The 24,305-nt window shown below is 35.3% G+C and overlaps 3 protein-coding genes across 3 annotated transcripts in view; all 3 read right to left on the reverse strand.

Moving 5' to 3' along the window:
• LOC129791534 (homeobox protein orthopedia) overlaps positions 1–7,079 on the reverse strand; it is a 32,160-nt gene extending 25,081 nt beyond the window's left edge. Inside the window, exons 1-3 of the mRNA XM_055829694.1 lie at positions 6,280–7,079; positions 230–408; positions 16–174 (exon numbers count right to left, since the gene is read on the reverse strand). Of these exons, the coding sequence (XP_055685669.1) occupies positions 16–174; positions 230–408; positions 6,280–6,313 (372 nt within the window). The 5' untranslated portion in view covers positions 6,314–7,079. The remainder of the gene's footprint in view (positions 1–15; positions 175–229; positions 409–6,279) is intronic.
• Positions 1–24,305, reverse strand: part of LOC129792365 (transient receptor potential cation channel subfamily A member 1) — a 1,125,827-nt gene that overhangs the window by 575,588 nt on the left and 525,934 nt on the right. The window lies entirely within an intron of this gene.
• LOC129792430 (PIH1 domain-containing protein 2) overlaps positions 1–24,305 on the reverse strand; it is a 927,269-nt gene that overhangs the window by 575,588 nt on the left and 327,376 nt on the right. The gene's annotated exons all lie outside the window — the stretch shown is intronic.

Here is a 24,305-nt window from a genome sequence, read left to right on the forward strand (position 1 = left end):
ATTAAATTAGATTACCTGGACGCGGGATTCAGTGAGGCCGATTCGCATGGCGATTTCCTCACGCATAAAGATGTCTGGGTAGTGGGTCTTGGAGAAGCATCGTTCCAGCTCATTCAATTGGGCAGGCGTGAAGCGTGTACGGTGCCTCTTCTGCTTCCCAGATTTTTCAGAATTCTGCAAGTGTGGAATCAGCTGAGGATTTGATTAGGGGGTTTGTGGAGGTACGCACCTGATCCTGATGAATCGAATGGGGCTCACAGATGCCACTGGATACGTGCAGACGACTCCCATTTGTGTCCGTTGTTCCAGATGTCTGAAGTTGACCGAAGGTGTTCGTTGAATGGAGGGATGTTATTGCCGACTTGGGCAGATCACAATCTTTCTGGGCTGCAATTATATCAAAATGTTCTACATATTTCTATGGATCATTGACTTCTTTTTAGTTAACTTCATTTTTATTAAAAATTCTTTGGGGTGGACCATTGGGCCATACGATGATCCGAGTTATCAAAACGTGAAACATTCTAATTTTTCCAGAATTTTAATTGATTTTATTTTTTTTAATAATATTAATATTTAATATTTCTATTACATACTAGGTTTATACCTAGGAATATATTCAACCCTTTGACGTCCACGTGAAGCATAGAAACATTGAAACATGCAGTCTTCTTATTACAATATTTCTTCTCCAGATGCTTTCAGTAAGCATTTTTCAATTAAATCGTCTTATTTGGTCTCTTCTACGTAAACTTAATGCATTTTCAATTTATAAAAAAAAAAACATTTATATTAATTATGTTCGATTTTAAGAAATGTTTCACGCTTAGGTCAAATTATTTAATGATCCTAAAATTAATAACGAGAAATGTCCTTCGAGAGGATCCACAGAATAGATACCTTGATCTTGAATATAATTTCATTATTTAAATAGACGCATAAGGGTTAACCCGATTGACCTTTTCAATCATGAAACATAAAAACATTGAAACATTGATATTTTTGTCGCGGTGTTTATTTATTTCATTCACTTGAAGATCTTTCTCCGTGAACGTCTTCTTTGGCATTTTCATACATTATCTCAGACATAGCCCGAATTTAACCCTTTCGCGTCGATTGGGTCTTAAGCTGACCAAAACATGAAACATTCTAATGTTTACTTTTTTTTTTCAAGAAGAAACTAGTTCAATTTTGGTACAAGGTGCCAAGGAAGACGTTTTAACCAAGAAATGTCTTTTGAGAGCTAAGAATTGTCCTAAAAAGATGAAATGTTTCAGTGTTTCAATGTTTCATGCAGACGCGAAAGAGTTTAATAAATTAAATTATTTTTCCAAGTCAGAAAAACATTTTTACAAAGAAGATGCTAAAAGAGACGTTAAAACGAAAAATTTTTAAGAAAGCATTTTCAGGAACATTGCAAAAAGATGAAATGTTTCAATTTTGTATGTTTGATATGGACGCGAAAGGGTTAAATAAATTAAATTCTTTTTCCAAAAACATTTTCACAAAGAAGATGCCAAAAAAGACGATTAAATGAGAATGTTCTCTGGGAGCATTCTCAGAGTACATAACTTTGTAAAAAAGATGAAATGTTTCAATGTTTCATACAGTCGCAAAAGGGTTAAAAGTAAGAAGTTGTGGGTGCTACAGTGCTGATGATCAATGCGTGTTCCCGAATGATGAAACGCAAGACATATTTTTCCGGTTACTGCATGAGTTTGTTTGAGACAAAGATACACACTGACTTTTTGGAATTCTTTTTTTTAAAGATTTTTCATCTTATTTTTTTTTTGTTTGGTTGCTCTCGCACTGAGAAATTTATTTTATATGTTTACCAAAAGCAACTATATATTGGTAAGAAAAAATGTATATATGAGAAGTCTGACAGTACGATTTGTACATAATGTGAAAATATGAGATGAAAAATATGTAAATGTTCACGCTGCTGTATTATTTCGTTATTTTTTAGTGAGGTGTTAATTTTAACACATCCATCTGATGTCAGCTACCGTTCCACAGCAAGAGCCGGTTTTTCACACAATTTCAATATCACTGTATTCCCCATAAAAAATATACACTCACCATTTCTTGGGTGATCTTGCGCGAGGAATGGGGAATTTTCTTGGTATATGAAAGGTGTGTGGTCGGAGGATTTTTTTTTCAAGACGAAAAAAGAGTTATGCGTACTTCTATACCTCCCCAACATAAAGCTAATGCGAGGTCCATATATGATGAAAAAAAAGTATAAATTCGATAGAGCTTCTTTGACGGAATGAGTGCTATTTAGTTAATATATTCCGCACAAATTAATGTTAATCGAAATAACAAAAGCCTAATAATGATTAAAACAATATGCTGAGATGCTACCGGTATTGAAATTTTTATGACAGCGTTAATGAAGCGTTTAGTTAACACAAATCAATTTACACAAATATTTGATGATGATTTTCGTCTGCTTTTGCACACAAAAAAAAAACTACGAATTAAAATTAAACTCCTCAAGTGACGATCAAACGGATATAACGAAGTAAATGAGCAAACTCTTGATTTTTTCAAACATGAATCAACCATAGTTCCTTCAAGGGTCAAAAGGCACATCTTCCGTGATGGTCATTTGTAGAAAATATTAATCCAATAGTTTTATGACTGTTCTCTTTTTTTTTCTTACATCTCCAGCGTCTGAACCCAAAAATTCCATATCTTTTGTGTCTTTCCCCCGTGATTCTTGGTCAGTAAACTTCCCTGGCATCGTCTGATGAGATCCCAATATATGAATTATTTACTTTTACACAACTCCCCATCTCACACGAATGTGTTAAAATACTTTTCTTCATTCATAACAAAATAATATTCCACGTCCGATTCGTGATTACTGGGTGTCTTCTTGAGCTGTCTACAGTTAAATTCGTGCGATGGCAAAGATAAAATGCGCCACAGGAAGTTGATAGAATTTCTAAAAATGCCCTAAAAATGTTTTCTCATAAAAAAAAGAACAAGAAGTGTTGAAGATTAGCCAGATCGTGAAAAAGATTTCAATTTAACACGTGTACCGACATTCTACACATAATCCTATAATATCAATTGATTACAGCTGTGGCAAGTATGCAAACAGCGGTAATCTGACTAATTACGGGGACTGTATTACTTTTCAATGAACACAAATTTGTAAAAGAAAATAAAATAAAACAAAAAATTGTTTAATTTTGTTATTAAAGGTAGATCCTAGATTTTTTTCTTATAGGACTTTATGGAACTTTATATGGAAAAAATATCAGTTGGACATTTTAAGGCACCTATTGACCCCCGAAGGGTTAAATTCTTTAACATTATTATTTATTTTTTTTTTATTTATTTAAATTAATGCCCAGAAGTATGTAACAAATAATGTAGGGCTATACAATAAGATTTTTAACAAATAAGATAAGAGTGTCTAGGGCGTGTGATCAGAAAGAAGGAAACAAAGTGACTAAACAAATTAAAAAATAAAAACTAACATAACAATAAGTTTGCCTTGGCTTTAAGTCTTCTAGTATATTCTTCATCTTGCATTTCCGCATGATAAAATCTAAATAGTTAGTGTTTGGTTAACTAATCACGTAATATCGTTAGAAAGGTCTCGATGATTGCTATGAGACATATTTGATTTTCATCAATCTAAGCTAATTTACCTAGAACCAGAAATATAAGGACTTTTGGATGTATATTAACTCAAATAAAATGTTAAGACTAAATATTCTTGAAAAAAAATACAAATAAAAATGGATATGAGTTATAAGCGGTTAACGTTTTAAGGGCAAAAAAAACGTTTTTACCCGTTTTTGGGCAAAAATCGTGATTTTTTAATTTTTCGTTTTTGGTTCTTGTAATCCTGAGGCCCAATTAGCATGCTCTTTTGAGGTTTACAAGTACCTATTCAAAAATATAAAGAGCTTAAAAAAGTTAAAAATATTATTCAACCAAAACGTTCCTGCGGTCGTCAAAGGGTTAACCCGTTTCAAGATATTTCTAATTATAAAACAAACGAAAAGTCTTCTTCCAATAAGTATTGCCTTAATACAGTTATGCTCTTATTTCAATTCTTAAGAAAATTAATAAATTCTAAATTTCAAATGCAAATCCTTGGAATATGTACAAAGATAACTTTTAGGTAGTATCAATTAGGAAGAAATTTTGAAATGCAAATACCAAAATAAACCTCCCGAACCATTATACATATTTTCCCGCCCTTTTAGGGAGAATCAAATAATTTTTAATTTTCCATTCTCACCACTATGGGAGCTAAAGGAAAATGCGAGGGATTGTGCATTAAAATTCAGAGGAATGTAATTCCACCAAGTAATTCCCATTCAAATTTACAGCCCTTAAACCCAAAAAGCGTCCCATTTTGGCTCCATTTCCAAATGTCACCTAATGAAAAGTTAGTGTTACACATTGAAATTCCACACACTGAGAATTTTCGACCGTCGTCCCGGGTGGCTCGGTAGAGGGTGGGTGGCTGTAAAGTGCCAGACAGGCTTAATAAAATTATTTGCCCTCCATTTTCTGGAGCTTTTGTTTATGCAAAGTTGAAATTGGTTTTAAAGAGAAAATGGAAAATCTCTTTCTACACGGTGGTGAAAAGAAGATCTTTCGCGAATTTCAACTTTATGTAAAATCCCCCCTAACAATTCATTTAAATCCGAGTTATTTGCAACAGATGAGGTTTACAGAAGGAATTTACAGAGATTTGCAATTAAATAAATATTAATTAGTTTCTGCATGCATTTAACAAAGACAACAACGCTATAAAACACAAAATTAATTCGAATTATTAAGCGTGAAAATGAAAATATTTGAGAGTTAAATATTATGGCGAAAAAAAATCAACATAAATACCAATTAGGTGGAATAAATTTAATTGAGAGTATCATAATTTGATTGTAGAGCGTTTAAGTGTGCCATACTGGGTTGCATATAAATTTTGCTACAGCAACTATAATGAGTAAATTGCACCCAAATTTTCCCCACAATGCAAATTTGATTAATCGTCTATCTCAGTGCGATAATTCATGCATTTCCATTGAATTTTCCTCTTGTTTTCCTCACAGCAGTATTGCAACTGAAATTGCATTAAAGTGTTTGCAAATTGTTGAAGAAAAACTTTTGTGAAATCAAATTTTTTCTTTTTGAAGAACTTTTATTCTTGATATTAAAAGCACTATTTTTGTACTTTTTCAAAGAGACCATTTAAAGAAAAAAAAACAGACATATTTTGAAGTAAATAGGAGTTTCAAAGAAAATTTTTAATGAATTTTCGTTTTTTTTTTTTAAAGATAGGTATTATTCGATTTTTAGCATTTTCCATAACTTTTCTAGCACGATTGTGTAAGTTTATCATTATTTAAATAATGAAAAATTTTAATAAAAAGTTTGTTAAATGAACTTCAACTTGGCGAAATTCTTGTACAAACGTCGTGAAAGACGAACCGTCCTACCACGAGGCAAGAAGCCCAGTTTTCTTTTCAATTTTCCTGACTGATTTTCTTCGGGGTTGCATTTTCTTTGCCATTTCATGACGCTTAGAGACTATCTGAAGATGCCTGTACTGTACAAAAATTTTCCGCATATATATTCCTCCAAGCTCAGATTTCGTGGTAGGACGGATTTGCTGGAACCGATCTCGACTATACCTTCCGCCGACGTTTCGATTCAGAGACTGTAGTGTCCAAATATCATTTCTCTCTTAACTAATTTTTCAGTAAAATTGTTAAAACTTTCGGAAATTACTATTCATAACATACACTGACTGAAAATAATCCCATCCGGATCGAGTTGTTAAATCAGAAGAACTTTGATTTTAGGATTTGTTAAGTTAGTTATGTATGGTATAGTTAGTTTATCAACAGAAATACTTTTTTTATTATCTGTGGGTAGATTCTGATCTGAAACACTAGTCTTTCTATGAGACTTTTCACTATTTATGTTGATGTTTGTGTGTGTTGAAATCTTTCTAAACTAGGACGAAAAGTCTTTTTACACACAGGCAAAAATTGTGGAGAAAGATGCCGTTTTAGATTAGAATCTACCCACTAAAGACTTTTGCAGGTAACAAGAATATACCGGGAATATCTCAATAGATATGTATTTTTATAATTTTTCTTTATTAAATCAGATTTAAAAATTGTCTTGTTCCCGAATTTTTATCAATCCATTTGTTTTTTAATTTTACCTTAACTAAACCCCTAAACCTATTTTTGTTTTATTTTTATTTTTTAAGTAAATTAAGCTGTGAAGCCTTACCTCCAAGATTGGATGCACTGAGATTGTTCAGCATATTTGCTGAGAAGTTTCTTATCGACAACGCCGACAGTTTGATGAATTTTTCTTCTTTCCTTCCGCCGACAAATCTTTCACTAATTCAACAAAAATATTTTGTCGTAACTTTAGAGTCTTCCTTTTTAAATTAAAAAAATAAAACGGAAAAGTTGAGAAATAAACAATAAAAAGTCAGTTAAGAATGTCTTCACTTGTGTTTGTAAAATAAAAGGAAGGAAATTATCAACGACAGTTCCCGTATGAGAAGAAAGGTGAACCAAAAAGCCTTTCCACTTGTTGAACTTCCCTCACACACTTATCAATTAGGGTGTAATTAATTAAATCAGCACTAACAAATTGAATTTATTAGGAATAAAAAGGCGCCACTTCACAGACAATTCGCACTTATTCACACAGTTTCCTCCTTCTCAGTTCGTTTTCTCGCTCTTGCAAGTAGCTTTTTTTTGCACTCTTGTTTTACTTTGCTGAATCTTTATGATTTTCACGGTAACTTTGCGCGTATTTTGCGTGATCCCATCTGTAGTGTTCCGGAGTAGAAGTATCCGAAGTTTGGTGGAAAGGAAGTAGCGTGGAGAGTTTGACGAGAGTGCTAATGTGGAGGTTTCTTTTTTTATTGACTGTCTGAAGAAAACTGCTTAATCGGAGAAGATCTCAAAAAAAAGAGATGTTTAGCTAGAAATGCTGACGGACGACTGTTGCGTCCATCTCGCACAGTCAGCAGAAGCTCTCTGGCCGGATGCTACGGAGTCACTTGTCCACCATTCTCGCGGTGTGCCAGAAAGTGGGACACAAGATAAATCGGTCTGCTAAGCAATTGGCTGTTCGTGGCTTAGTCTTCTGTCTCTTTCACCATGGGCGGTGCTTGGGAGTCTCTCTCTGGCATTTAGTGGATGTGTCGCAGTGGAGGCGCCCGGTGGAAGCTCATCTTTCTGCGTTCACAGCCGATGCACTTTATCTCCGTGACCTTTTGGGGCTCTCTCTTGTCTTCTACTACCCCGCTGGCTCTCACCAGAGTCTATCGCGGTACTGCTACCTCTGAAAAAGTCTCAATGGCACAGCCGTGAGAAGGTTAATTGCGCGAAGATGCACTGATAAATCAATTATCTCGTCCACCCTCTAGCACAGCTAGCACCCATAGCTCCGCCCATCCGTATCGTGCATCTGCGCCGCGAAGGGTGCAAAAGTTTTGCCTGCATGCGGCGGCTATGCCGGCTGCCGCCGCTCCAATTTGCTACCCTCCCTTTCGACTATATGGGAAAAGACCGCCAACTCGCAACACAGACTCCCAAGAGCTGTGATGAATGGAAAATGCCAGGCGCCACCTTATATTTTGTGTTTTCCCATCCAGCATGTTATATATGTACGTTCAGTTCAGGCAGGAGAGGCAAAAAAAAAAGCCCTCCACACCAGAAAATGTAATGTAAAAACGCTTGGAATGTGGAATATTGAATTTTATATCAGAAGCACGGAGAGTTGAGAGATGATTAAATTACATTTCTTCTCCAGTATTTTGTGTGAGGTATTTTTTGTATGACCTCCTCCTCCCCATATTCCCCCCATTGCGCCGCAAACCCACCCCCGTACCCACTACACACCCACTCATGGAATCTCTAGTATTAACTCATTCTGTTTTATATCAAAATTAAATTTCTTTTTCGTACACTCGCTTTATTCCAACAAAAAAAAAATACCTACTTGACAAAAATTCATATTATAGCCAGCAGATGGGTCGGCGTACATTCCATCGGCTTGGCTTCATGAGAAACAGAAAACACAACCACGCTCTTCAATGTCCTCAAAATATGCAAATTGCCGCTAAAATAGTGAAGAAATTAGTGTTCATTTTGGACCACACACAAATTGATTGAGATGTCTTGTGGCGGAGCTATTCTTTGGTTCTCTTTGATCAAATTTAAGAGGAAATGAACACATTTGTGCAATAAAAATTCTTTCATTGCAAGCATATAGAAGCATTCACAAGGGACTATGTATAGGGGGGTAGCCAGCATAAACATGGATTGCTCACAATTTCACACGAAAGCTCGTGCTGAATGTATATCGTTACATTAACGCGCTGGATCTGACTGCACTGATAGAAATGGGTGGGTCAAAAAATGTATTTTATTCCTCTCCAAAAAAAAATTAACAGGAAAAACATAAAAAGCATATCACATGGGTCAGTAGACCCGAAGACCTTAGGGAGGGGTGGGAAAAAAAAATAAAAAGCATGAATATCATGGAATAAAATATCTGTCATGAAAAATGTGAATTGATAAACTTCCTGGGACTGTATTATCTAATAGTGAAAAACTCTCGTGATAAACTCCCGAAGCCTTTTGCAGGAAAAAGTGAGGAAAAATTCACGTGAGCATGAACCTCTAAGAAAAATAATGCATTCGTGATAAACTCCCGTAAGATTTTCCTGGTTTTCACGTTTCTTCTAAAGCGCTAGAGCCTTCGGGAGTTTATCAGGGGAGTTTTTCAATCTTAGAGAATTCATGCCCTGGTATCAAACCTTCAGAATTATAGAAAATGTTAAAGAAAACAAAAGCATTTTAAGTTCTTGATTCTTAAATACTATTGATATAAAATTCTTTAAAAAATCTGGTAAGACCCCTTCAATACGGGAAGACACAATGAAGTCTTCTGGACCATCTGTGGGGGTTCTGGTAGATTGTTGGATTAACCAACTTTAAAGTGAAATCTTTCGTTAATTCTCGTAACGATAAAATAGGAGAAACGACATTGAACGAATCGGTTAGAATGAGCTTTGGGCTCGCCGGAAGCACAATTATTCTTATCAACGACGCTTCCGGCGAGCTCAAAGCTCATTCTATCCGGTCTCGTAGCGATGTCGTACAGCTGAAGCCTGAGGATGGTTTTAAATAAATCGAAACGTCACTGAAAGCCTTAAGACGTTCCTTTGTCAATTTAGAAAGAAATACATTCTTACAAGCTTTTCAAGCTTTTTCGCCTGCCCGAAAAAGCTATTTTTGCATTAACTGACAATCTTTTCAGATTTTTTGCACATGAAAAATTTGCGTTTGAGAAAAAAAAAGATTTGTGTGGGAATAAAAGGACAAGAAAATTTCAAAAAACTAATTTGCTGAAAAGGAAAGAACTAAGAGGATTGCCATGGATGCGAAGGAGTTTTTCGACTTGAAGGAGATCGTGTATGAGAAGTGGGAGAAATGGCAACCCGAATTGATCAACTTAAAGAGGAAGGATTGGATCCGAGGGGTAAGATAGAAAATTAAAATTTTTTAATTTTTGCTGAATTTTTATTTTTTTATTTTCAGAGATTGTATTGCGCCGCGAGGACTTTAATAAGACACTAGCCTTCTTGAAAAATTTTGATTAATAAAATATATAACCAATGTGGAGCATTGATGCGCATATCGAGGGCTACATTGTAAAACCGGCTAACTTTGTTTGAGCTCCGAACCGACTTAGCCGTTTTTACAATGTAGCCCTCGATATGCTTCATACATTGAAAATAAAAACGAGCTAAAGATAGGGGTGTGGCTTAAGGCAAATATTTCTTCACTTTTCTTATACAGCAGGACATATGTATATAGTTTTATTCACTTTATCATGAATCTTTTGTAATCTACGATATTTTCCTTATCTAGCGTAAATCTTACAAAATTATGTCTTAATTAAAAAGACCTTAGGCTAAATGGGTGGGGTTTAAAAAAAAACCTCAAAATAAAAAGTGTCCTTTTCATTAAAAAAAAAATATTAGTAAAAACATAAAATTGTGTCTAAAAATCTGCCTAGAACTTGAACAAATTCTTTCAAGTTTAAAAAGGTCAAAAAAGTCATTGAATAAGGAAAATATTTCTGTATTTGCACACCATTTCGCAGAGTGTAGCGTGTGAGCATGAACAAACTAAGAGCTTAACTCAAATCTCACATAACGAATAGCTCGGACCGAAATCCTCCCCAAAAATATCCCCCAGAATGTAGTCGATTCATGACCGATTTATAGCATTTCTCTATTGCTATTTATTGCACTGTGTCCACAAAGAAGTGCCAAAGATCGGAGTTCATGCGACAGAAAAACTTTAGAGGACATCCACGGAGAATTCTTCCAGTAAAATGCATTTTCTGTGCGGTGGTAAATGCTACAAAATTGATGATAGTAAAATTCAAAATTTTCAATCAATAACCTTTATTGGTTTTCTGAATATTGCAGGTATATGAGAAATAAATTGCTCTCTATGACATTTTTATTGCAATTCTGTGTTTAATATAAAATCCAAAACTGAATGGGTTTTGCTTGGGGTGGTTGTGGGTGGGTGTGTGCGCGGGCTCGAGTGGGTTTTGCTGGCTGGGGGGTGGGATGAGTAAGAGAAAATTGAAAATAGAGTGAAACGTTTGTTCCAGGTATTTTAATAACATTCACTACCCTCGACAGAGGAATTGCACCTATTTTGATACATCAATGTGCTATATAGCATATTTGCAGAATATATACAAAGGTACATTCTCAAAATGTAGGATAGACTCTGCCATCAATTCGCAATAAAGGTTGTGTGTATGCCTCTCAAGTAGCAAATCATCAAAGCAGAAGTGCACGAAATTGAAATATACGGCAGAAATTGCTATAATTAAATCATTCATTGTGTACGTGTTTCATGTGTATCATCCCCCTCTTTGAATAAACTCACCTCACTCAAAAAAAAAAGATGATTTTAATACTAATAAAAATCTTCCTTCTGACACGTGACTTCAATTTAGGGGATGATCCAGCAAAATTCCAACCAATTCATCTACCTTTCATCTCCCTGACTTTACCGGTACCACCGGATCGTACTTCTCACAGAGAAAGAGACCTTTTTTGATGTGGAAATTCAGATGAAGATACAAAGATGAGATACGCGCAATTTCATCACACCGACGGGATTTGTCACAATTCCACTTCAGTTGCTTATTTAAATTTTATAAAGGGATGTCACCCGCTCCAGTGTAATTATCCTTACACAGAGATTTGCCCTCCAGGATAATATTTACGGCATTTTTCTTACACTTCTCTAATTGTTTAATTAAATATATATTATGGTGATATAGGAGAAGTTTTATATTGAATTTTTTTAAGCTTACACAGACACTCAGGAATAGGTAAAAATATATTTTTTAGGGATTGTCAGTTTAAGGATAAAAGATATTTTGTAAATTCTGAAATAAATACAGTGTCGAGAAAAATAATAGGACCACCAATATAGGTTTTAAATGTACCCTTGACTTCAATCGCCAATATCTCAGGCTGTGGGGGGCAGATTTTGAAAAGTGGCATAGATTCGGAAAGCTACATTCATCCCCTTTCCAACGATGGTAGATTTTCGAAAATCGGCCCATCCGTTCAGTTTTGGTAGATGATTGAACAGAAAGTGGCATTTTTAGTATGGGTCTACTTGAACGACTGTCAAAAATCAGCCCCTCAACCAATTTTGATCACCCCGGCAGTTTTGGACAGGGGAAGAATGTAGCTTTCAGAGTTTTTTGAAATTTTGAAAATCGGACACCCAGAAAAAAAGTTAGACGGGTTTTTGTGAGTGGTCCTATTTCAATAATTTAAGGGTGAAATTACACAAAGTTTCATAACAAGTTTTTGTAAATTTTTATTTTTTTTAAGTGCTTATTTGAATTTAATTGAGTAAAGTTAAAAGGCTTATAGCTTGCGAAAAAAAATTTTTTCTAAAAAAAAATAAAAATTTGTTATGAAACTTTGTGTAAATTAGGAAGCATTTTAACCCTTAAATTATTGAAATAGGACCACTCACAAAAACCCGTCTAACTTTTTTTCTGAGTGTCCGATTTTCAAAATTTCAAAAAACTCTGAAAGCTACATTCTTCCCCTGTCCAAAACTGCCGGGGTGATCAAAATCGGTTGAGGGGCTGATTTTTGACAGTCGTTCAAGTAGACCCATACTAAAAATGCCACTTTCTGTTCAATCTTCTACCAAAACTGAACGGATGGGCCGATTTTCGAAAATCTACCATCGTTGGAAAGAGGATGAATGTAGCTTTCCGAATCTATGCCACTTTTCAAAATCAGTCCCACACAGCCTGAGATATTGGCGATTGAAGTCAAGGGTACATTTAAAACCTATATTGGTGGTCCTATTATTTTTCTCGGCACTGTATATGTATATAGAAAGGCATAATAGGATGAGGAGATGGAATGAAAACACCTAGAAAAGGAATGTAATATGTATTTTTGGGATGAATTGGAGGTGTTTTTTGCGAATTAAACTCATCACAAAACTGCTTAAATGACAAAGAAACTAGGATTCGTCTTTTTATGGTTCTAAATCACATTTTCCTCACAAAACATTCATGTTTTTTCAGGCTCATTGAACAGATGATTTTTAAATTTATTCTATGTATTAAATCAATATTAGCAGATTTTTCCAAAATCATTAACCCAGGGATGCCTATGACTTAGGAAATTTTATTTATTAACAAAAATCGAATGATTTCAATTGAACACCGAGCAATATTACCAATTTTTACGCGAATTTTCAAAAATTTTAGTTGAGATTTGACTATTTAAGACAATTTAGAAGTAAAAGCTTCGAGAAAATTAAAAATAAAATCATAGAAAAATGTAGATTTATACGTTTAATGAACATAAATGAAAAATTATCTTTACAAAGTTTTTCTTTGAATTTTTGGAGATAGATCTTCCCAGAGCTTTTCAAGTTTGTCCTAGTGGAAAGTTCAAAACTAATTTCAAAATTTTTTAAAAAAATATTCTCAAAGCTTAAACAGATTTTTGATTTTTGAATGCTCTCATACGATACCCTCAAAATGAATAGACTCCTCCTTTCCCCGAAGGTACAAAATAAACTAGTAGGTATGTATTTGTATACAAAAAGATTAATAGCAAAGGGGTTTAGAATATTTGATGGATTTTTTCTACATAAGCTCCTTCCATTCTACCCTGCAACATAATGCATCAAAACTCATTAATAATGAACTTAATTTGACATGCAGAGTTAAATATTTTAAGGAAAAAAAAACTTTTATTGCCCTCAATGAGTAGCATAAACCATAAACTCAAAATGATGAGCATCAAAAAGACCACCCCTCTTTGAATTTTCCGCTCAATCAACATATGATTTGAATTATCTTTTCTGAAAAGGGGATGAAAATCAGGGCGAAAGTGATGGGTGAGGGTGTTGGCGAGGAGTGTTTGTACTCACGTGGCCGATGTTTTTTCCAGAAAGGCTGTCGTGGATGCAAAAATTAATAATCATGGTAAATATTACGTGTGGCACCTTTTTCCTGCATCAACTCCAAAGTAGTATTTCTTGTATGGCATTTTTCTCACCCACAACTTAATGGGTTTACCTTTCACACGGAGGATAGGGAAGGTTCCTGACCCAAGCCTCGTGTACATTTTTGTTAAAGAGAGAGAGAGTTTGTGTTTGGGGAGAAAACTCGGAGATATATATGCTATTTTATCTACGGAAAAGTATATGCGGCGAGAAAAAGAGTGGAAAAGCCAAATGTTCGAGCTGTTTGTGATTATTTCACGTGAATAAATCACAAGATGAGTCACCGTCTGCGGAATAATTATGCTATTTAAGTTAATTTCGTAGTTAGATGTCACGATTTGACTGATTATCCTTCCCACCATAAAGGATTCTCATGCAATCTATCATTTGATTTGCAAATATTCTCCGGGATTCAGCGTAATATCCACACACAGAGGAATCTATAGCAGATTTTCCGTGCCAGTTCTCATTCCACTTCGCTTGACAAATCCTTCAAACTTCTCGATTTGATGATTCCAGAAAATTATTATGATTTTTCTTGGATCGGGTTAGCAATTTAAAAAGAAATGAAGAGGGTTGAATTGGTTGGCTTCCCACCCCTATTCATTCTACAGATAATTCCGAAAAATGTCGTTGATCTGAAAAGGATTTTTTTGAATTTATTTCAAAACTCTATCAACGGCAAAATATTCCTGAAATATTCGTAGTTCAGTAGTAAACTTGATTGAATGAATTCGGTCAAAAATGATGCTTTAAACTAAACTCTATTTAGTATCTACGTCAAAAGATAAATTGTCCATCATTGATACAAATCAAGAGATTGATGATTAAATCGCTGATTTAATAAATTAAAACGGAATTAAAGGAATTAAAGATCAACTTTTTGGTGTCCCCTGTTCACGAAATATGTTTCTTTTGGTGCAGAACTTGGCTATGTTTTCTTCAAAATTTCTATATTTATACAGGGTGGTTGCAAAAATATTCATTCTAATTTTTTCCTATATACGGAAATGTGCTTAAGCTTCTGAATAATTATTCCATTTAGACTTTAAAATTTTAAATAAATCTATTAAAACACTGACGCCTATGTTTCATGAATTCATGAAATGCTTTCGAAGCTTTTTTTTATTTTTTAAAGAGTTTCGTTTTGTAGGTGTCTTTGAGTAAAGTCACGAATGCCTAAAATGAATAACCTCGTTGTAACACATTTTTTTTGTATTATGACTGTTATTGACAATTTTCCAAAGACTAAAACGAATAATAATAGCAACAATTAATTATTATTAAAATAATTTGACTTCTGTATTTTATTTCTAACAGTTTGCTTTTACTTATCTATACTACCTCTATTTTATCTACTCAAATACATATGGCGCTACTTCTGAAAGCTCTGTATGAATTTAAAATAAATAAGAAACGGTCAAATAATCCCATAAAAAGGAACAGAGAGAAAATTTTTCATGATAATTTTCGCTTTTCCTTCTCGGCAAAACAATTATCTTACGACGTAATGCAATCATAAAACAATTATGGTAGCAATGGGGTGAGAATAGCCAAGATGAGGAATTTATGAAGCAGGATTTTCACAATTGTTATAAAACATTCTTGAGATTTTTATTGAATTTTTGTTCACTTTATTAAAAAAAACTAGTTAACACAAGCCCCTAATTACGTTTTAGCAAATAGAAAATTAATTTTAAGTTGTAAAATGGGTGTGAAAATAATAAAACAAATAAATAATAAAAGAAAATAAATTTTCAAAGTTCAAATTTTAAGCTTTTTTTTTTAGCAACTTTTTATGTGAACAAAGTATATGATTTAAGTTACAAAGAACTAAAAGCTACTTATAGGTATTCACAAAGTATTTAGTACAAGTGAGGTCTTTGAGTCTATACATAAAAATTATAAAGAACATAATGCAGAAAACAACTTTTTATCGTATAAAAATAAAAAAAAAAATTTTTAAAATATTTATAGTATGAAATTTTTCTTTTAATAATTGTCGCAGTTTATGCTTAAAAAACTCAAACATTTCGCACGCTCTGTACAAGTTACAAAATAACAACAAAAACACTATTTGATGACAAATTTAATAATGGTAACAATTCCTTCAATAAATAGTCCTTTTTAAATATTACATTGGGTGTAAAATGTGCGCTTGCTTGCCGCAGGCAAAGTGAGGGAAAAGTTGTGATTTGACGAGAATTTAACAAAGGCGAAAAGGAGATTGTCCTTAGGGCAACACAAGTCCTGATTGCATTTACCATGATGTGTGTATTACACACAAAATCGAATTATTTATCAATCTCTTGGAGCGGAACTCATGCCGAGATGGGTTCTGTGCGTGTGTTTTGTATCGAATTATGCAATCAAATGCTAACTCGTAATTACTTTCAACAAATTGCACCAGATGCAAAAAGGAGTTTACCGCGTGAGTCCTGCTGCTGACAGCGGGTGGCTCATATTCGGATCATCCACGTATGAGGATCCATTCCCCAGTTTCAGAAGGTGTGTGTGTGTGCGTTTGTAAGGACCAATTTGCAGTGAACTCACGCCGAAAGATCTTTACTGAAAGATAAGACTTTTATTGAGTTACTTACTTACATAAATTCCCATCAATACTTCATCAAATGGTCTATGTATAGCCCACTCGAGATACGCTCGGTGTGATAAAATAAAGCAAAATCACTAACTTTTCTCTTTTATACACATTATCCTGCCCTCCGGGGAAAGAAATAAGCGGAAAAAGATGGGAATCAAAAGGGCGAAAATCAATTATCTCATTTTTTCAATTGGAATCATCAACAATCCCAAAAGCACTTCAACATTTTCACCAATTCAATTTTCGCTATCATTTTCATTATACTCATTTTCATTTTCATCACCCTCCACCCTGGCTCCTGTGCCAGCACATCAAGTCCTTATGTTTGTCGTATAATTACAAGTCTATAAATATCTCAAAAATGTCACAAACAAAACTCGCTCAAAAAATACAGCTTCGCATTGCTGAGAAGATATTCTACCTCTCACATTCAAAGGTAAACAGTTGATGGTCGAAAAATTAGTACATATGACGAAGTTAAGGATTTTCCTTTATTTTTTTATGCAGAAAAGAAAATGCAGATCATTCATAGAGAAATTAATCATCGTGCTAAAACTAAGCAGAACCACGTCAATTCAGACACTGAGGTAAAGCTTAAGATGAAAATAAAAAAAAAAGAAAAAAATTGATTTTTTTTTAAAAATTTGTATGCACAAAATAAAAATTTTCTTCTTTTTTTCTATTTTTTTATTTTTTTTTAATTTACATCGTTTTTTTCTTTCACCAAAGCAATAAAATTCTTATCGGCTTATCGGGCTTTTCCCAAAGGATCTTCGTGGAAAATCAAAAGTTTATTTTTCAGGGTTCTATATTCTATGGTGGATTGCGGTCGGATTGAAGTTTATGGTGTGGGTGGGCACGGTTTACGACCTTCAGCAGTTACTCAAAACCAATATGTCTTCCCAAATGCGCCCCATTAAACGTCTGTTTCTCCACATTTTGCTCAGTTTTACAAATTCTTTGACAAAGTTTTCCCAATTCAATTACCTGCCTGAAGATGAGGGAATAAAACCTTCGAAACGTTGCAGAACATATTGGTTTTGAGTAACTGCTGAAGGTCATCATGAGCAACGCCTCTAGCTGGAAAGTGCTGCAAGCAAACTTGCAGCATGCACGAGCGGCATCCGCAGTGCTAAATGGCTGCTTCAGCCGTAACAAATTGGATTTTGCGCTAATCCAAGAGCCATGGGCCTTTAGTGGCGCCGTTCGCGGACTGAATTCGAAAGTCAGCGAAATCATCTGTGATGACAGCAGCGATAGACCGCGAGCCTGCATCGTCTACAGGAAAGAGATAGCCGTATGTGCAATTCCTAGCTTCTGCTCGCGAGATATGGTGGCCATTCTTGTACGTCAGGACAAAACGAACAATGGACGCCATATTGTTCTATGCTCGGCCTACCTACCAGGCGATGTTAGAGAGTGTCCTCCACCGCAGTTAGGCAGCCTTATTGACTTCTGCAGAAGTAAGGGGCACGAACTCATCGTCGGATGTGATGCCAACGCACATCATACCAGCTGGGGGAGTACCAACATCAACGATAGAGGTGAGTCACTTTTTGAATTTATTAATCAGCATGGACTTGAAATTGTTAATGTGGGGGATAAACCTACCTTCGTTACTAGAACGCGCAGTGAAGTTCTAGATATTACTTTAACTTCAAACCGCATCTTTAGGAAGGTAAAAAACTGGCAAGTCTCTGACGAGCCATCTCTGTCTGATCACAGGCACATAATTTTTGACATCTATCTGGACAGCATTAACGTCCTAGAGCTCAAAAGGAACCCTAGGAAAACTAATTGGGATGGGTATAGAGTTAGTCTCTCTACACAGATCCGATCCCTAAATATTTTAATCAATAGCCCGAGCGATATTGATCACACCACAACTAATTTTAACAATGCTATCATGGATGCTTACACATCCAATAATAACCCACGACCCTGTCGAACTGATCAATCAGTTCCTTGGTGGACTGCCAACTTAACCAAACTGCGAAAAAGTGCCCGCAGGCTATTTAACAGAGCCAAAACTAATGGTGCTTGGGACGAATATAGAGCCGCCCTAACATCATATAATAAAGCTCTAAGAAAGGCAAAATGCAAATCTTGGCACAAATTCTGTACAGAATTAGAAGAAACATCAACCTGTGCCAGATTACACAAGTGTCTGGCTAAAGGTAAATTAGCAAAATTTGGCCTTCTGGAAAAACCGGACGGCAGTTACACCAATGATCTGGAAGAGAGCACTGATCTCATGATCAGGACTCACTTCCCGGGATCGTCGATTGCTCAGGAGACTGAAGAAGCCTCCGTGCATGTCTTAACTCCTCAGGACTCAGATTTCGAGGATGCAAGAAATTTAATCACGCTAAACAAGGTCACTTGGGCTATTAATTCCTTTAAGCCTTATAAGACTCCAGGGGTGGATGGCATTTTCCCAGCCCTGCTTCAACAGGGGACCGAATTACTGTCCCCAATAATAGTAAAAATACTTCGGGCCAGTCTTGCATGGGCCTATGTGCCTAAACCTTGGAGAACTGTCAAAGTTATCTTCATACCAAAGGCTGGAAAAAGACCAAGGAATAACCCAAAATCTTACCGACCCATCAGCCTCACGTCATTCCTCTTAAAATTAATGGAGAAGATTATAGATAGACATATAAGGGATCATGTTCTGACGGTTCAGCCGGTACACCCCTTCCAACATGCGTATCAAACAGGTAAATCAACTGAAACTGCCCTATTTGATCTGACTAACCGGATCAAAAAAGGCCTGGATCAAAACGAAGTATCCATTGCTGCCTTCATAGATATAGAGGGGGCTTTCGATAATATATCTTATGAGTCGATTGAACAAAGTCTGACTGATAGAGGTGTAAATCGCTCTTCATGCCGTTGGATTTCGAATATGCTGAGAAGCAGAAGAATTGTAGCATCCTCGTCAACTGGAGCAGCAACAAATGTTGTTGCCAGGGGATGTCCTCAGGGAGGAGTTCTGTCACCTCTACTCTGGACACTCGTGGTTGACAATCTCCTGACCACGCTAAACGGTCGGGGGACGTATGCACAGGGATACGCTGATGACATAGTCATCCTTGTGAAAGGAAAATTTGAAAATACAGTTATGGAACTGGTACAATCTTCACTTAGGGCTGCAATGTCCTGGTGCATAGCACATGGTCTGGGAATAAACCCCAAAAAGACCGTGATTGTTCCTTTCACCTATAGGAAGAAATTACATTTTGAATGTAATCCAACCCTCAATGGTGAAAGTGTCAATGTTGCAGTAGAATGCAAATATCTAGGGGTCACTCTGGATAAAAAACTCAAATGGAAATCACATTTGGAAAATTCAATAGTAAAGGCCCGGAATGCCCTGTGGATCTGTAAAAGATACGTGGGGCAGACCTGGGGTCTGAATCCGCATATGATGCGCTGGATATATGGGACGGTTGTACGTCCCATTATCACATACGCGGCGTGTGTATGGTGGCAAATAACGGAAACCAACGAGACTAGAAACAGCCTCGACAAGCTACAAAGAGTCGCCTGCCTGCTAATCACAGGAGCTATGAAAACAGCCCCTACCCGGGCACTAGAAAGACTCCTCAATCTCATGCCCTTGTACCTGTTTATTGAAAAACAGGCCAAAGCCTCCATAATCAGGCTACACTCACATAATAACTGTCAAAGTGGATCTCACATTGACAGTTTAATTAAAGACTCTGGAAACCAAATTTTTTCTATGATAACAGATAGTCTGATACCAGTCTATAACTTCATCAAACAATTTACCGTGTGCATCTCGAATGAGAATGATTGGACACGGATTGACCACAACGCATTAGTTTGGTATACAGACGGTTCTAGATTAAATGATATGTCTGGTGCAGGGGTCTTCAATGAAAGATTAAACTTTCGATTGTCCATCCCTATGGGCTCATATGCCACCGTCTTTCAGACGGAAATTACTGCCATTTGGGCATGTATATTGGAAAACCTACGTCGAAATTATATTAACCGACGTATATACATTTTATCGGACAGTCAGGCTGCTCTCCTAGCGCTGCAATCTGATAAAATTACCTCTAAGTTAGTCCTAGACTGCCTAGAGGCTCTCAAAAACCTAAGCGCACTCAACAGTGTGACCCTAATGTGGGTACCGGGACACAGCGGTGTCCCAGGAAACGAAACCGCAGATGAACTAGCCAGAAATGGCTCCTCTGCTCCTTTCATTGGACCAGAGCCCTTCTGTGGCATTGCAGAGTGCTCCCTCAAAAGGGAACTCAACACATGGTTCGAAACTAGAACATCAAGTCTATGGACCCAGAGTCCTAGAATGAGACAGGCAAAAGAGTTTATGGTAGAATCCTCAAACTCTAAGTCCAAAGAACTCCTATCATTAAATAGGAAAAACCTAAAAATCCTCACAGAGCTGATGACAGGTCATTGTCGTCTAAGAAAGCATCTGTACAACATCAAAATCTCACAGAACTATACCTGCAGATTCTGTGAGATGGAAGACGAAACGTCTAGCCACATTCTGTGCTACTGTGAAGCACTAATGGGCAGAAGACGTAAATTTCTAGGTGCCTATGTGTTAGAACCACATGACATCTGGAAAATTAAGCCAAATGGTATCCTAAGCTTTGTTAATGGCCTGGGACTGTTTGGCTAATTAATTATCAGATTATGATGATATCCGGGGACCCACAATAAGCTTGCTTTAGCTGCAGTGGATTGGAAGCGATCTCAGTCGCGGCCACCCCAAACAAATCTGAATCTGAATCTGAACTGCTGAAGGTCGTAAACCGTGCCCGTTCTATATTCTTTTTTGATTTTCAACAAAACTATTCGTGTCTTAAATTCTTCACTAAATGAGGAATTTTTCATATATTCGTGACTAAACTCCTTTTTGCAGACTTTTAATTGTAAATGTTAGTGGAAAATGGTAAATCTGTTTGGCAATTTCTTAGAGATTGGTTCATACACCAGCTTTTAAATCATTATGCTGATCTATTTCAAATAAAAAATATATTTTTTTAATATTATTTCTTTATTTTTGAAGAAAATTATTTTTTTAATGAAACCTCAAAAGAGAAGATATGAATAAAATCATAAAAATCTTCATCTGCGCGCAATTCTCCAACCATGTCCTGTTAGCAGTTGTATGGAAAATTTGTGAATGTAAGAGTGTCGCCCAGGAAAACGGTCCTCAATAATTTTCACAGCAGGAGTTCGAGCTATTAAAGCAGGACTACGAGTGGGAAATCTCAAATTATAGGTTTTAATGCCGTAAATCAGAGAGTTCAATTTTTCTGACATCTTTCCTTCTCTTTCTTCTCTTTCCTCCCAAAAAAATTGGTCCAACTTTTTGTGAGGGAAGGAAACATCCTAATAAGCAATATTACGCTACATTTTGATTAACGCCCCGCATATTTGAAACCATGAGGTCCTTCGTAAGGTCCTGGAGTACAATGTGCTATGTGTATGCGCTTCATTTACCGCCAAATTCAAGTGGTTTATACCTTCTCTTTTGCCTAACAAACACACTCGAGGTGTGAATGCGGCATTATCCTTTTGTATGTTTACAAATATCCCATGAGGATTATGCGCTTCGTTGCATTTTTTGGTTTTTGCCCCATTATATTCCGCTGCTTTTGGGCTTCGCCGAGGATTGACAAGAGTAGAAAAAAATAAAGGACAAATATAGGGCGGAAAATCTCCTCTTGATGGATTCGTCTCTCACCCCAGCTGAAACCACAATTTCTCCTCTTGTATGCCCTGCCCATAAAGTGTAAATTGCTATTTATGCATTGTTAAGAGGCCCTCTATTAACAATAGTTCTGAGAGTTTGTAATACATATATGTACAAAAAAACGAAACACAAACACTATTGTTAAATTCTATTTTATTTTTTTCGACTGTATTTTTTTTCAATGTGTAATTATATGTTTTAATTTACATTTAAGAGAGTTTTAAATTTTAATTTGTGCCAGATTAAGAAATAAAAATTAAATCATATTAAGTTTCTTATTAAGAATTTTATTGCAGCGCCATTTGCGGTGGTTTTACGAAGTTTTGATGAATTTCGAGGCTTGATTTGATCAAAATCTAGAAAAAAAGTGCTCGATTTATTCAAATATTTATGTAACAGCAATATTTTTAAAAATTTATAGTCCTATCAAGAATGAAAATAATCAATTAATGCAGTTTCCATGCATTAACATTACTACCTATTTAATTATTATTAATTAATTGTGAAATCATTTAAATAAAACAACGAAGTATTTAAAAAATCATAACTGAAATACTTTTACACTACACATGCATTAAAATAATTAATTGATTTAAAGTTGAGAATCAAAATGACAGATTTTCCCTTTATCAGTTTAATGGCATTTACAATAGAATCATAAGACAAAGTTTCGTCTTATAACTTTAGACTCTATACGGAGGAAGTTGTCTGAGGAATTTAATTGGAAATCTTCATAGAGTGGAAGTTTGATAGTTTTATTCCGTCAAATAATAAAAGGAATTTAATTAAGGCAAATTAAACCCACAAGTTGTGAGGACATGAGCAATGAAATTAGACCCTTCTCCTGATTTTAATTCATTTATCGAGCCCATCCACCTAAAATTTACGCATATTAATTCATTCTCTTTCCCCCGTCACGGGGATTTCATCCCCCGTAATCCCCCTCCGTTTCTTCCCACATCACCATTTTGCAAAAGCGAAGGATGAAAAGCTCTCGGAAAGTTAGCAAAATCAATACAGTCGCGCAACCACCAAACTGATTGCCACTTCCATTATTTGATGATGGAAACCTTAATAGGTTTAATTGATTTGAATTTCAATTTACCATTATTCATGTACTCGTCAGTCGTTGTGGATGGTGCTTGATGAAGATAAAGGAGAGCCGGGTAATGGGGCTTATTTGGTGTCACAACTCACTCATTTTACCAAATTGTTTTGTTCAATTTTGTGCATCAACGTACGTGGACGTAAAAAAAAGAAAATTTACCATTATCCTACCACATTTCATCTTATTTTACATCCTCCAGATGTTTCACATTCGCCCAATTTTGTCTTCAAAATTATTTAGCAAATCTAATCAAATGAGAGCTTTTGAACTTTGCACAGCACACGATATACAAAACAAATTACCCGAATAACGACATCTAGTGAAAGCTCAATCACCAAAATCCACCCCCAAAAAAACATTGACAGTCCCAAACTGCTAGCAAAAAAAAGTACAATAACAAAATTAAAATCTGAAGCAATTTTTTAGCGAGGACAAAATTGAATTTGAAAGTCATTTAGTGCACACAAATGGCAGGAGTGGGATGATGGAGAGAAATTCCCGAAAATAATACGACATTGTTTGTCAATTTATTTTAAAATTTCCCTCGTAAACACCCCCACCTATGAATGTAAAAGTTTTTTTTTCCAAGCAGACTTTACATCCATTTCTTTCGCGCATTTACTCACGCTCTGGATAGAAAATTAAATTTTCCCAACATCGTGCAAGTTAAATTGATGGAAAATTAATTTCACGACGTGATTTCTAGTTTGAAAATTATGTTATCTCTATTAACTTTCATATACATACATTTATGTACAGTACATATATACATGAAGTAGTCCCACTCAGTTTTTTTAATGAAACTTATCGACATTTAAAGTTATGATATGTCTGGCATTAATAAAATAACTTTAATTAAACTTGAAAATATCAATTTCAGAAAACATTTAACAATTTTTGTCTATTGAAATGTGTCAGACGTTCAACGTCATTTTTGACCTTCAAAACTTTTTTCTAACGTGATGTATCTTTTTTAAACATTTTTATAAATAGTATAATTAGGAATTTACTTTTAATACAATATTCAAATTATAAAGTTTTAAAAATTTATACATTTCTAACGTTTTAAATACCCTTTCAAAAATTTCAAATTTTTCTTACGATTTTCTAAAGAAAAGCTGATCTGCCTGAACTTTTGAAGCTTTTAGGTACTTAATCATATTTCCTGACTTGGCTACACTCTGTTTCAAAGTGAGCACATTTTAAGCAAAATACCGGAAGTCAAATCAGTACAGT

Source organism: Lutzomyia longipalpis, chromosome 3 (assembly GCF_024334085.1).
Source record: "Lutzomyia longipalpis isolate SR_M1_2022 chromosome 3, ASM2433408v1".
NCBI lineage: Eukaryota > Metazoa > Arthropoda > Insecta > Diptera > Psychodidae > Lutzomyia > Lutzomyia longipalpis.